At 38.3% G+C, this 15805-nt stretch overlaps 1 protein-coding gene across 26 annotated transcripts in view; it reads left to right on the top strand.

Annotated features, from left to right (window-relative positions):
* Positions 1-15805, top strand: part of SGIP1 (SH3GL interacting endocytic adaptor 1) — a 214722-nt gene that overhangs the window by 191086 nt on the left and 7831 nt on the right. For all 26 annotated transcript variants that reach the window (XM_060304507.2, XM_060304506.1, XM_060304576.1 and 23 more), the window contains 5 exons: positions 5244-5399; positions 9704-9836; positions 13368-13570; positions 14972-15036; positions 15609-15773. In XM_060304507.2, the coding sequence (XP_060160490.1) occupies positions 5244-5399; positions 9704-9836; positions 13368-13570; positions 14972-15036; positions 15609-15773 (722 nt within the window). The remainder of the gene's footprint in view (positions 1-5243; positions 5400-9703; positions 9837-13367; positions 13571-14971; positions 15037-15608; positions 15774-15805) is intronic.

Raw genomic sequence — 15805 nt, 5'->3', positions numbered from 1 at the left:
CAACAGTGAGGGGCCCGCATAACGCAAAAAAAAAAAAAAAAAATCTGTCCATTTGTCCAAGGAAACTAAAGAAAGGAAAAACTAAAGAGGGCTGAATGGAGAAGATATTAAGGAAGACCTTGGAAAGGCCTGCCTTTGAACTGAGTCTTGAATATGAAAAGGAGTTTTTGCCTGGTACCCAAGTCAATAAAAGGGGATGATAAATAAAGGAAGGGAAGCAGCCTATGTGCAGAAGTGTGTATGCTTGAACAGAAAACCATGAGCGTAGTTATCAAAGCAGTAGAACTTACACTTTATGAGAGGGATATATTTCTGATGACCTTACATAAATCAAATCCACACATTTCCTGACCAAAATTGGCCAGTGTTTCTGTTGACCAGCTAACATGATGCTGCCTGTGGTAACAGGGAGAACCCAGTTTACAAGGCTCTAGACCAGTTGACTTGGAAATCTTGTCATTCTAGACAGATGTTTCATTTGTGGGGATTCATATGGTTTTAAATTTACTTCATAAAGTACCTGTGTCAATATTTCCATATTGCAGTTTTTCGGATTTCCATGATTTAAACTCACATGAAATGTAGCCACATCACACACTGATAGGAACAATCATTACTGTTGAACAAAGACTTTCCTTTAGTGAGTGAGCATAGGTTGAAAATATTAATTTTTATATAGAAAATTTCAGATCGACTTAGACACTGGATGGATTAATAAATCACCAAAGATCTGACTCTGACAATTGAGATGCAGTTCAGAAATGTAATGTAGGGCTTCCCTGGAGGCGCAGTGGTTGAGAGTCCGCCTGCCGATGCAGGGGACACAGGTTCGTGCCCCGGTCCGGGAAGATCCCACATGCCGCGGAGCGGCTGGGCTCGTGAGCCATGACCGCTGAGCCTGCGCGTCCGGAGCCTGTGCTCCGCAACGGGAGAGGGCACAACAGTGAGAGGCCCGCGTACCGCAAAAAAAAAAAAAAAGAGAAAGAAATGTAATGTAACTGATGAGCCTGGGCGCTTCACCTATCGGCTTATACTGACTACTTCTCTCATAGTCCATCTGACACTGTAAGCCCTTTGAAGGCAGGGGCTCTTTTGCTCATTTTTTTTAAATTTTATTTTATTTATTTTTTATACAGTAGGTTCTTATTAGTTATCTATTTTATACGTATTAGTGTATATATGTCTTTTGCTCATTTTTTAATTGCCTCCCCACTCACAACAAAAACAAACAACCCCAGCTTACATAGTTAGGCGTCCATAAATGTTTATTGACTTAATAAATTCCACCTCCTCCCCTTGCTGACTTTCTTTCAAAAGAGAAACTTTATCCTCCACCAAGACACCACCTAGAGCTCATTTTGAGCAACCTGGAAAAGAAACTGAGCAGATTCCTTACCAATTAAAAAAACATTTGAGCAACCACTGCTAACAGTGGACTGAGTAATGGTAGGTGCTGAAGTCTAGTTTAACAAGTGCTCTGAGTAGTTATTATTTTCTTCTAGAGTGGTCAAATAAAATTTTTCTTGCCCACATATTGAAAAACATAAAGAGTAGACTCAGCTTAAGGGGAAGTCCAGGCTTAGCACCAATTCATCACCAGTAAATCAAGCAAGCCTTATGGGTCTGAAAGATAGAGAAGGAAGATAGCAGAGTTGGCACCAAACTGAGAGCTCAGCAATATTCTGCAGCAGAGATGGAGGGGCAAACTTCCAGAAACCAGAATTCTCATTCAGAGCAGTTCAGAGTTAGGGATGATATTATCTGAGTGGGAGGAGGGGCACATGGCACCTTTAGGAAGCTCACCTGCCCTCCACCTCTACCCCAAACCCAGCCTTACACATACAAGGCTATAGCAGTTCTCCACACAAGCTGTTTTGAATGTGTGCCAAGGACCGTCTCATCTGAGCCACTGTGCCTCGTCAATCACAATTACACAGCGTATAAGGTGACTATGGGGCAAATAGAGTTTCCTATATTCAAGTGTGAACGAAATTTTCATTTATTAACCTCAATTTCCCTAGAAAGTACACTCCTGAACTTAAAGTTACAGAAATGGTACAAGGGTCAATTATCCAGATGTACAGGAAAGTTATAAAGAAGTTCACTCATTTTAAATATTTACCATTTCCCAAAGAAGAAAAATCTTTTTGAGATTTCTGCTTCTGGTTAAGGTGGAATAACAGGGACCAATTTACCCTTCTACCTGAAAACACTGCAGAAACAGACAAAATATATGAAACAATGATTTGCAAGACAGAGGACCTTAGGTGAAGGACAGTGACCCCTGAGAGGTGAGATTATGATTGCCCCAACTGACTTCCTGGAGAGTTTCCAGGCCATGGCATAGGGAGAGCCCAGCAGACTCACAGGTGTTCATGGGAGGTGTCTCACTGAGGCACATTCCACTGCAAAACTGGCTGAGGAGGGTGCCCGAGGAAGCTAATGGCCCGTGGGTCCCGCAGACCACCATGCACAGCAGAAGCTGGCTATGGAGAAGGTGTGCATATGATAGGAGCCTGGAACCAGGGACCCCATCTGCATTAAAAGAGCTGGGCACTGGGACAGCCCAGCCACACGTACCTCAGGAGCCAGAGGCTGTGGAAGCTGCCAGTGTCACTGGGCACTAGCAAAGCCACACGGGTTGCAGTACCCACACTCTTGGGTGCCACGTGCCTCCTGCACTGCAGGAGCGTAGCTCTAGAAAAGCCTTGAGTACTGCAGAGGACTGCCTAGCAAGCGCACTGGAACCAGGAAGGGGAAAAAGTCTCTTCCTCCTGCAATGTCTTTCTAGTGCCCTCTACTGACAAAAAGTAAGATAGTGCCTGTTACGTTGGCAAAGAAAAAATATATTAACGGCCCAATACTAATTCTCTCAGAGCAGACAGTAAAGGGTGAATTGGAACTCCACTGATTTTATGTGGAAATTGACACAGTGATCCTAAGTTTCATGTGGAAATACAAAGAACTTAAAATAGCCAAAACTATTTTGAAAGAGAACAAAGTTGGTAGACTAATACTACTTGATCTCAGAATAACTTTAAAGCTACAGCAATCAAGACAGTGTGAGATTGGTGTAAAGACGGACAAAATAGGTCAATGGAAAAGAATAGAGAATTTAGAAATAGGTCCACACATATATGGACAACTGAATTTCAACAAAATTACCAAGTGGATAAATTCAACAGATGGTGATAGAACACTTAGATACCCATATCCACACACTAAAAAATGAACTTGGACGCATACCGCCCAGAAAATATACAGAAATTAACCAAAAATAGATCATAAAGCTAAATGTAAAACTAAAAATTAAAAATTTCTAGAATAAAACATAGGTGAAATGTTTGTGACCTTGGATTTAGCAAAGATTTCTCAGATAAGACTCCAAAAGAATAAAGTGATTAGCTACAACCCATAAAAGAATAAATTGATGAATTTAAAATTTCTGCCCTTCAAATTACTCTTAAGAGAAAGAAAAAAAAAAACAAGTCACCGACTGGGGAAAAAAAATCTTTGCAAAGCATGTATTTGATAAATTACTTACATCCAGAATGTACCAAAAAAAAAAAAAAAACCAAATTAATAAGAGAACAGAAAACTCAGTTTTAAAAACTGGCAGAAAATCTGAGCAGACACTTCACCTGAGTAAATAACTGATGACAAATAAGCACGTGAAAAGGTGCTAGGATCCTTAGCCATTAGGGAAATGCAGATTAAAACAACAATGAGGGCTTCCCTGGTGGCACAGTGGTTGAGAGTCCGCCTGCCGATGCAGGGGACGCGGGTTCGTGCCCCGGTCTGGGAGGATCCCACGTGCCGCGGAGCGGCTGGGCCCGTGAGCCATGGCCGCTGAGCCTGCGCGTCTGGAGCCTGTGCTCCGCAACGGGAGACGCCATGACAGTGAGAGGCCCGCGTACCGCAAAAAAATAAAATAAAAAAAAACAGTAAGATACTGTTACTCACCTATGAGAATGACAAATAAAAAGACAGATCCTACCAAATGTTGGTGAGGATGGAGAGGAACTGAAATTCTCACGCTCAGCTGTATTTGCCACTTCACAAGACAGTTTGGCAGTTTCTTAAAAAGTTAAAGGTACACCTATCATGTGATCCAGTCATATATTTATCCAAGAGAAATAAGAGCATGTGCCCATACACGGGCTTGTACACGCATATTTATCACAGCTTTATTTGTAATAGGCAAAAGACAGAAAGAATCCAAATGTTCTTCAACAAGTGAATGAATTTTCAAAACGAACCTGTGGTATATCCATATTCCACCCAGCGATAAAAATACATGAGCTATCGATTCACACACTACATGGATGAATCTCAAAATAATTATGCTGAGTGGAAAAAATCAGACCAAAAAAAAAATCACACACCTTACAATTCTGTTTATCTAAAATTTTAGAAAGTCCAAACTAATATGTAATGTCAGAAAATATATTAGTAATTACCAAGGCACATAGAGGGAAAGGATGGAGAAGGGCAGGAGAGAGGAAAACAAAAACACAGGGGGAGACTCTTAGGGACGTTGGATATCTTGATTATCTTGATTGTGCGATGGTTTCATAGATGTAGATTATGTCAAAAATGATGGAAATTTACACTATAAATAAGCACCAGTTATTATATATCGACTGTACTTCAATAAAGCCCTTTTTTAGAAAGGATTATTATTCCTTCCAAATTATCATCCAACTGTGTTAACTTATATATATGACTGATTTTATAATTTCAACCAGATAGACAAGTTAATGGAATAAAGATCTAATTAAGTGGGAAGCAGGAAGTTTACCCCATGTGTCCATAAAAGAACACACTCAAGGCATCAATCACATTACTCAGAGAACTAAAATAAGTCCCAGTGAATAGTGTGATAACATTGTGCAATTTAGTATCGTCAAATATGCTGCCATCAATTCAGCAGTCAAAGAGAGAGAATCACCAGAATAAATGATTCTGTTTGTGAGGTGAACATACAGACTTTTCTACAGAAAGAAAAAAGCTGCACTTTTCTTCTAACGGTGCAAAAACACCTTCAACAAAATAGCCACCTTTTTTGGAGATGTGTTAAAATAAACCTTTGAGTCCTCAGTTCTTTAGATATTGTAAGAGCTTACTTTTCCTCTCTTCTGCTGTGTCATATTGTTACAGAAATCTTTGCTTTTCACAACTGCTTTGATTCACATGTTGACCTAGGTTTCCTCTCTTTCCTCTCATGTGTTGTGATATGCCAGATGTATCGTGAAGATTACTGGAGAAATGGTGTTGTCCTTTCCTGCCGGCATCACCAGACACTTTGCCAACAACCCATCGCCAGCTGCCCTGACTTTTCGGGTGACAAATTTCAGCAGGTTAGAACACGTCCTGCCAAATCCCCAACTTCTCTGCTGGTAAATATATTTTGCACAAATTTTTTAGAGATGTGTGTGGCTTAGCACCTTATTCTTAGATGAGGGATGTACTTTAGCGAGAGAGATACACTGCACTGAAATTACCACTACTCAGATATATTTATAGATTCAATCCCAGAACTTTTACCAGCTGTAAAAATTGTTGGTGGGTGATTGTGTGTGTGTGCATATATGTATTTTAATGGCCAACTATCTCAAGTGGCTAAAGAGACATTTAGAGTAATGAAATCTGCATTAGTGACAATTTAGTCATTGTCTGTTTTGCTTATCACTGGTAGACAATGGATGAGGATGGTGGAAAATGAGCCCAATAAAAGGAATAAAGTCCATTGGTTGTATTAGCATCTTCTAAAATCAAATGATATCTGAACTGTGAGCTACTCTTCATATAAGCTTGAAAATCTCTTTGTTAAACATGTAATTTCATTGTACTGTAATGATGATTGTTTTGATGGAACTTTACATGTATGGCATCAAAGAAGCTTATGTGAATTTGTTTACATAAATACACTTCTTCACATTTCCTAGTAAATCTGAATTTGATGTCTTTATCATATATATATATATATATATATACGCACATGCACATTCACACAACACACACATATATACATGCTACTAAAAAATGATCCACTCTACAAGTTAATTATTGACAATGGATGAGACAAAAAAAGTCATTCTTGACAGTTTTTTCCATCAATATGTCCTGATATTCCATCCAAAATTCTCTTTCTAAAATGGCCCCTTTTTCCCTGTTATCATCACTTCTTCTATCCAAATGATGACTGTCATTTCCCTGGACCACAGCAACTGCTTTCCTCCTTCCCTCCCTGCATCCAGTCTTGCCCCACTCTTACACACAATAACCAGATGACCTTTTTTGATGTAAATCAGGTTATCCTCGCTTGTAGTCCTCTGATGGCTTCCCATTGCATCTGTACCAGAATCCAAACTTGTTACCATTGCCTTCAAGACCCTGAGTCATCCACTCTTGCCTGTCTGTCTGTCCTCATCTCCCACCATCCTCCTCAGATTCCTTGTAGCTCCAGCCAGACCTGCCAGTCTTGGGAACTGCTGAGTCCTTTCCCACATCAAGACGTTGTATGCTTGTTTCCTCTGCCTCCAACAGGATTTCCAACCTTCTTCACTGGACTCTTACTCATCCTTCAGATCTCAGCTCCACTCAGCCTCCCCTGACCTCCCCACTCTCCTCCCCATTCCCACACTAAATCACATCGCCTTGTTATTCTCTCTCAATCTTCCCTATTCTTCCCTTTGTCACACTTACTAAAACTAATAATTACATATGTATTTGTTTTCTTCATCCATCCATCTCCCCCACTAGACTGTAAAATCCATGAGGGAATAGAACACATCTATTGGTTCACCACCGTATCCTCAGTACCTTCCACTATGCCTAATAAGGACTTGAGTAGTCTTTGCTGAATGAATGAACAATTCAACTATAACTTAGAGAATTTTGTCAAGCTGGATATTTATGTAGAAATAACTAAAGGTTATTTGGAATCTGAGGACCAATACAGTCACTCTCTTTCTCTTGCCCGAATGAGACTCTTTCACTCCCGTGATGAAAAAACAGTCACAGGTGCTTCAGGTGATGACCAAGATCACCTCCTTCTCTTTGGTCCTTGCGATGGTTTAATTGGCAAACTTGATTCCAGGCTTAAAAATACAAAAGAAATGCTCACCCTTTAAATGAAAAATAAATGTGAAATGATCAAGATTGGAAACTGGGAACTTCTTATTTCAGTTTCCCTCCGTGTTTTTGATGTGCACAGTGAGTCTCACAGCGAGTTAATTTTATTTTTCTAGGTTCCTCCATCTGAAATTAGGAATTACGTGCCACCATCTCACCAGTTTGTCTGTAAATATCACTGGTGTGATAGTTATAGCTTTTGTTGCACTTTTAGGCAGTTATGTTGCCAAGTTCTTAGGCATATGTGTCAGAGTTTTATACTTACATTAATATATCAGTCTTATGAATTGAACTAAATATCAGTCTGAGAATGTTTTGTGTGACAAAACATTATATGGACCCTTAAGTTGTTTTTTAAACAAAACAAAAGCAAAAACAAAAAAATTCTTATTAATTTGGACTTTATTAACTCTAAGTATTTGATGATTGTGTCAGGGCTGTGATTGGTGACCCATCAGTCCTAGAGACTATTTGGTTTTGGTATGTAGCTCCACTCCACCACCCCTGCTGCCACCCCTACTTTTCAAAAGGTCATGGAACCAAGCATTATTCTCAAGTGCTGTTCAAGCCTTTCTTCATCTGTTATCTTACACCCAGCCAATCTTCTCAGTTATCCTTACTGAAAGACTTATTTAGGTTAGCAGCTTGGCCCCTGGAGACATTTGGGTTTGCAATCCCTGTGACAGGGACCAAATTGAAATTTACTTCTACTTTTCCCTTATGAAAGGGATTGGCTTACAAAGGATGTTCAGGAACAATCGCTAAACCAGTTGAGTCTGAAGAATTCTCAAGGCTTTATGAGTATTCAAGAATTGCATCTCTGTGCAAGCTTTTGATTGACAAACCTTTCTTGACTGTTTGTTAAAGCAAGTTCTCTGAGGAATTATCATAGACATATGACTTAGCTTATTTTGTTATTAAACATATAATTGGGATTTTCTCAGTTATTTGGATTTACTTAGCGCAAATTAATAAAATATTGCTGGATATTAATTCCACACCTCTTTTGGTATAGTGGGAAAGTATGACCTGCAGTAAGACTGACCTGGGCTGGAATCTTGACTCTCTTACTTATTAACTGTTCAACCTTAAGTAAATTACTTAATTTTGCTGAACCTCTATTGTTCTTAGCTCCAGCCTCCTTGTATAGCTACCACTCTGGAGGCTCTGGGTAACTTGGATGTTTTAGATAATAACAGTTTAGTCAACACTTATCAGTATCCTTAGCTTAGCTGGGCCAGGGGCAGGGACGAGGGGCCAGGAGTCTTTTCCGTTCACTTCCTCCTGCCCAGAGGCACAGGGTTTTCTCTGTCCTCAACAACCTATAGCAGGCACAACAGAACCACAGGGGTCCTGCTGAGACCACTCGTTCCTAACTGACCAGAAGCAGTTTCAAGGCCCTGATGTTTTTGACTCAGCTCTTGATATGTTTGGCTTCTGGAGGCTGAACCATAGGAACTTACTTTCGACCTGCCTTTATCACTGTATCACACCCTTCTGTCTCTGTGACCTCTAATTTTCTCTTTTTATAACATATGCTTATTTTTAAAAAGGAAGATAATTCTTCTTTTGCAGGCTAGATTTTAATGATATAGTTTATAATGTATCTAACAGAGTGCCTAGCACATAATAGAGGCTCAAAAACTTCTAGCTACTATTATTGTATTACATAGGATATTCTGAAAGTGAAATGTCAGTAAGTTACTGAGCCACTTGGGCCCCAGTTTTTTCATCATGTGAGAAGTGAGCAGATGCTTTTCACACTCTAGCCTGATTCTTTTTGCCATTGAGACAAACATTTTCACAAGACATGAGGGGAGTGGCCTGTGGAGAGGCCGCAGAGTAACACTGATGACCCTCATAGGAATACAAAACTCCTTAATTCACCAAGACTGCACTCTCTAGTGTAATTACCATGGTTATTATCATTTAAATTCCAGGATCATCTTATAAGTGAGGTGACTTTTTATGATTTAAATACTCTTAGAGGAACTGTTGTGAATGCTAAAAAAGGAGCATGATAATTTTAGTATCACCCTTTTCTCCTCAGTTGGAGATAAAGACCGTGTTTACAGATATTTGTTTACACATTTGTTTACAAATGTTTGCTTACAAATATTTACTAAGTAATTTCTGAGACCCTACTCTTCAAGTAAATTCAAAAGATAATCAATGTACTCGGCTCCTTGATTGCATTAACCGACTAATTCATAGGAAATGGTGGCGATGTAGAAAGGGCTATTAAATTTGGGTTAATAAATAATTCAGTGTTTAAAGCAACCAGTTATCATCATGATTGGTTAATATTACTGGGTAATATTACTGGGTATAAATCACTGAGATTTATAGCAATACAATAATGCCTCCCTATGGGTATTAATCTATTAACATAATACCATTCAGGACTGCAATTATACTAAAACTATACTATTGTCAATAATATAATCTCTACAAATTGTCAAAGATGGAGATAGAAATCAGATGACAATTTGCGAAGATGCTTTTTTGTGTGGTTTATGTTTGTTACAAAATGCTACTCAATCATTTTTTCTTCCCAATTGAATAGTGATAATACCCAAAATGATGCCAATACCAAGGAATTCTGGGTAAACATGCCAAATTTGATGATTCATCTAAAGAAAGTGTCGGAACAAAAGCCCCAGGCTACATATTATAACGTGGATATGCTCAAATATCAGGTAAGCCTATTTATATGGTCAAGGTGTCTCTTTCACATTACAAATGTATATTCCAACATACCTAACATTAAATAAAAGTAGACAAAGTAACATTTCTTTCAATATTATTTAAAAGCTACAATTTATAAGAAAATAGAAACCTTAAAAGACTATTTGGAGGCTATATAGTGTCAAGAACATTCATACATATTCTTATTAGTTGAAACCTGCAAGTAAAAAATTTCATTCAAATTTAGGGAAACATGCCAAAAAATGAATTTTCAGAAAACTACATCAATTAAGATTACAAATATTGACAAAATAGTTCACTGTAACTTTGTTAAGAATATTACCATACTAAAATCTCTTACTTTAAATGATTAAATGTAAGTAACTTGGTGTTTTTTCATAATGTGATAGTCTATGAAATAAATTCTGATGAAACTTATGTTAAGAAATAATTTAATGAGAATATTTGGTACAACACATTACAGGATATGAGAACTTTCTTTTTGTATTTAGGATTTCCCTTTACCCCAAAATATTACTGATTTAATAAATAAGCCTGTTTCAAACCAGGATCCTATAGAGCTTGAGTATCCCACTGATTCCTAGCCACTTGATCTCTTCTGAAAGTTGTACTTTAATAGAAATCAGTGCATCTCAAACATGAGCGTACTTTACAATCACCAGGGAGGTTATAAACAAATGCTGATTCTGAACTGGTGCTAATTATACACAGACACAGATATAAAGATAGATAGATGTCTATATAAAAATCTATTTATAGATAAATAAAGATGGAGATGGGGGGGGAGGGGAGAGGGATAAAGATAGAGACAGAGACAGAGACATCTACTGGGCCCTGACACTCCCAGAGATTTTTATTTAATTGGTTCAGGATGTGATGTAGGTGTATATATTTTTACAAGTCCTCCAAATGATTATAATGCACGCTGTGGATTGAAAACCACATGTTCTAAGGGAACCATTGAACGTGAAGCATCTATGTAATTGTACATTTCACAAAAGTACAAATGAATATAATGGTTTTCTACTAAGAATAATATCATTGAAGCTTTGGACATTATAACAAAATGTAGAAAGTAGACAGAATTCACCTACTGTAATATGAGCTTGGTGTAAAGTACTATAATGAAGGCAAGAGACTGAATTCTGGAATTAAGTCAGCTTCCTACTGTCCACTGACCTTGGGCACTTAATGTCCCTGAGCCTCAGTTTCCTCATCTGCAAATTAGGAAAAAATGATTCCTACCTAGGTATTTTATAGGCTGTGAGACACTCACACCCTAACACATTTCAAAGTACCTTGTGAAATGTAAGTAGCCCTAGGCCTGACATTTTGTTTTAAAGGTGCTCTGAGGAATCCCTTTTGTTGTGGTTTAGTTGTGTTGTTGTTATTGTTTTTCAGCAATGCAAGGGATTGGCTGGGAAGCATAATTAGCATTTTGTGAGATCAAATCACATCATGTTTACTTTCTGGCCACCAGTAGCACCCTCCCAGTAACTGGGACAATCACATAGCCATAAAGCACCTCCCCAGGTAGAGGAGCTACTAAGAAGTTGAGAACTCCTGCCAAGGACAGAGTATAGAAATGGGTCAGGAGAGTGGGTCTGCTCTGCTTTTGAGCTTATCTTAAATAACAGACTTCTAAATAAAAGTGCATTTGCAGAGGATTGGGCTGCTAAAAATATTTAAAGTTTAAAAACTTTATTATAAAGCTTATCATAGAGATTATTATAAAGTTTTAAAGCTTTTATTATAATGGTCATCAAACTAAAATTATGTCATCAAAAGCCATGTCTGTCATTTTATAAAAGAATCCATGTCTGGGTTTGTTTCTGCAGCAAAACCATGCCTGACTTTTAAGCACAGCCTGCCTTCAGGTCCACGTGGTATCCATATGTGCAGGCATTACTAGGCCAATAAACAGCTGTTTATATTCTTTAAAATCAGCAAAACTCATACTCCATGAGTAAAACTGCAAGGGCACAGACACCACCCACACAGCCCCTGCTGTGCGTGTGTACTTATAAAAGGTACATAGAAATAATAACCTTGCAAATTTTTCACTGTGGGCCCAGGATTCTAGTTGATATTATTGTCTTATAACTTTTTGTTGCTTCTTCAAGCCTGGCTTTTCCTTAGTCAAATTCACCTTTGTCTAACTCACTGGTTTGTGAAGAGCAAATATGATAAGAATATTAATAGGTAACATGTATTAAAATGTTAACTCCTTACTGTATGTGAGGCACTAGGCCGAGTGTTTCATATAAAACTTCTTCTTCAATCTTCCTAACATCTCTAGGCATAAATATTATTATCATTTCTGGGACTTCCCTGGCAGTCCAGTGGTTAAGAGTCCGCCCTTCCAGTGCAGGGGGCATGAGTATGGTAAGGGAACTAAGATCCCGTATGCCACACGGTACAGCCAAAAACTTTTTTAAAAATTAAAAAATATATATTATCATTCCCATTTGGCAGATGAGGAAATAACGGAGGCACAGAGAAGTTTTTAGTGACTGGTCAAAGATCACTCAGCTTGGAAGTGACAATCAGAACTCACACCCAAATATATCTGAAAAAACCAAAAACACTAATTCGAAAAGATACATGTTCACAGGAGCATTATTTACAATTTGCCAAGATATGGAAGCAACCTACGTGTCCATCAATAGATGAATGGTTAAAGAAGATGTGGGGTATATGTATACAATAGAATACTGCTCAGCCATAAAAAAGAATGAAATTTTGCTATTTGCAGCAACATGGATGGACTTGAAGGGCATTATGCTAAGTGAAACAAGTCAGACAGAGAAGGACAAATACTGTATGATACCACTTATCTGTGGAATCAAAAAATTCAACCAACTAGTGAATATAACAAAAAAGAAGCAGACTCACAGATATAGAGAACAAACTAGTGGTTACTAGTGGGGAGAGGGAAAGGGGAAGGGGCAATAGTAAGGGATTAAGAGGTACAAACTATTAGGTATAAAATAAGGTACAAGGATATATTGTACAACATGGGGAATATAGCCAATACTTTATAATAACTATAAATGGAGTATAACCTTTAAAATTATGAGTCACTATATTGTGCACCTGTAACTTATATAATATTGTATAGCAACTCTATTTCAATTAAAAGAAAGAAAGAAAGGGAAAGAAAGAAAGGAAAAACGACCTCACACCCAGGATTGGCTGCCTTCTTGGCCTCAGCTCCTAACCAGTGTGCTACCAGCTCCCTATCTGACATAAAGTGCATTGTAAACTCTAAAGTGCTATAGAAACTTTAATAATTGATTTTATATTTTTAATCGGTAACAGTTCACCTGAAGCGCTCAGCACTCACTCATACGGCACCCTTCATGGTGATTTTTTTACTGAGTGCTCGTTTGTGAGCGGCGCAAACAACATTATGACTTTTTGATATCTAAGAATATTCCATTGGGAGATAATAATAGCTTCTGGGTTTGTTTCAGATTAATATTCAAGCCTTAAGTGTTCTCCTTCCTGTCTTTGGCAAGGTGTCAGCCCAGGGCATTCAGTCCACACCTCTGAACCTGGCAGTGAACTGGCGATGTGAGCCGGCAAGCACCGACCTGCGCATAGATTACAAGTACAATACGGATGCAATGACAACGGCCGTGGCCCTCAACAATGTGCAGTTCCTGGTCCCCATAGATGGAGGGGTAACCAAGCTCCAGGCTGTGCTCCCACCAGCAGTCTGGTAAGGAGCCATTAGTCCCTTTCCTCTTCACCAAAGGGCTCCTGGGCAAAGGGATCACAGACTTTTTAGCATTTGTGTTTCCTACAGGAAGAGATCACAGCAGGCCTGGGTGTCAGGGTTCAGGGCATTAAACAGAAGCTGCTATAGCTAATTTCAAGCAGAAAATGATTTAACACAGGGATTTAGATGTTCACAGAAAAAAAGAGGAACAAGCTTTAGACTGGATCTCCAAGAATATTTCCCAGAAGATTGCAGAACTGGTCCACCAGGGGAGCTGCTACCTCTGCTACAACCAGGAAGGAGAGAAATTAGAAGGCTGTCAGTGGAGTCATTGAATTCAAGAACCCACCACCCTCATGAGAATCCAAGGATAAGAAAGCTCCTACTGGCACTGCCTAAACTGCTTCTCAACAACTACAAAACTGAGACTGGACTGGAGCACTGTTTAACAAGATCCCCACATCTCAGTTAGGCTGCTGACCAGCAGAAAACAGCCCAAAAAGCATCAGGAAAATGGCCTCTGCCTCCCTTCTATCCGCCAGATCTCAAGTAGTACCTATAATTGATGGACCCTAATCTGCATCTAGGACCCTAATTACAAGGGAGTCTGAGTTTCATTTTGCAGCCTCTGGACTATTAAAAGGCACACTAGAGAAGGTATGGGAACAGAAACAGAATAGACACTGAGTACCAATAGCAGATGTTAAAAAAAGCCTTTTCTCCTAAGGAAAAATACTCCAGTTTTTCCATATGATTGTTAGAAGCAAAAAGTAGAACATTAAAAAAGAAAAAAAAAAAAAAAGAATGTCAGCCATGTGACAGCTCCAATTTAAATTACCTGAATTAATTGATCAACTAACACTTCCCATCTATTTATTCAGTAGATGTGTTAAAAAAAATTTAACTGCATTGTCCTCTAAATGTTTATCTCTCTGACAGTGTTGTGACTAGTTACAATAAGGAAAGAGAAAGGAGAGTATTTATGTATGGATGAACGGATGCATGGATGGCTGGGTAGACAGATGGAAGGAGGGAGTGAAGGAGGAAGGGATAGATAGATAGATAGATAGATAGATGGAAGGAGGGATGGAAGGAGGAAGGGATACATAGATAGATAGATAGATAGATAGATAGATAGATAGATAGATAGATAGATAGACAGATGGAAGGAGGGAGGGAAGGAGGAAGGGATAGATAGGTAGGTAGGTAGGTAGATAGATAGATGGCAGGAGGGAGGGAAAGAGGAAGGGATGGATAGATAGATGATAGATAGATAATGCTTTAATTGTAGCTAAAATTTTTAAGATCATTTTTATTAATTAACACTATCTGGAAAAATACGACTTCCATTAAACAGAAACCCTTGCATATGAAAAAGTCTTTTACCTACTTTATCTTTAGGAATGCTGAACAGCACAGAATATTGTGGAAGATTCCTGATATTTCTCAGAAGTCAGAAAATGGAGGTAATGTAATCACAGGCTTATTTTATTTAATATATAAAGCTGAAATAACTTTCAGATATTAGAAACTTATTAACCAAAATACATTTAGCACTAAAAGTAAGCAAAATATTTCAGTTCACTTTGGTATATACTTATTTTAACCAATAAAAGAAAATAGTTCTTCAATGAATCCTCTGCTACCTCTTTTCTGCCCAAGACCCCACATCAAACAGACCATACTTTAAGCAGAGAAGAGCTTTTAATGAGGCATATTTCCATTCTGTATCAGATCTCACACTCCCTGATAGCTAGATATTTTTCACTTTCCTCTGATATTAATCATAAACTGGAAAATACATTGCGTTCCAAGCAGCATGCTTCCAAATTTTGAAGTACCATTTGGCTGAATTACATTTTTATCAGCGTGCAAAAAACGTCATGAATAATATTTAATGATAAATTTTATTCTATTTATACTGAAACATATACTATTTTCTAGTAAGTTCGATTTTGCACATTAACTTTGAATACAATTTCCAAAGTTATATCCAGAATGTTGTGTTGACTATCTTGTAATAATACTCTTTTTGTAGGAGTGGGCTCTTTATTGGCAAGATTTCAGTTATCTGAAGGCCCAAGCAAACCTTCCCCATTGGTTGTGCAGTTTACAAGTGAAGGAAGCACCCTTTCTGGCTGTGACATTGAACTTGTTGGAGCAGGGTATAGATTTTCACTCATCAAGAAAAGGTTTGCTGCAGGTAAGTGGGTATCTTGTGAGTTTCATCTGCAA

Source organism: Globicephala melas, chromosome 1, assembly GCF_963455315.2.
Source record: "Globicephala melas chromosome 1, mGloMel1.2, whole genome shotgun sequence".
Classification (NCBI taxonomy): Eukaryota; Metazoa; Chordata; class Mammalia; order Artiodactyla; family Delphinidae; genus Globicephala; species Globicephala melas.
Note: the sequence above shows the minus strand (reverse complement) of the source record. Positions and strands in the feature narration are given on the sequence as shown.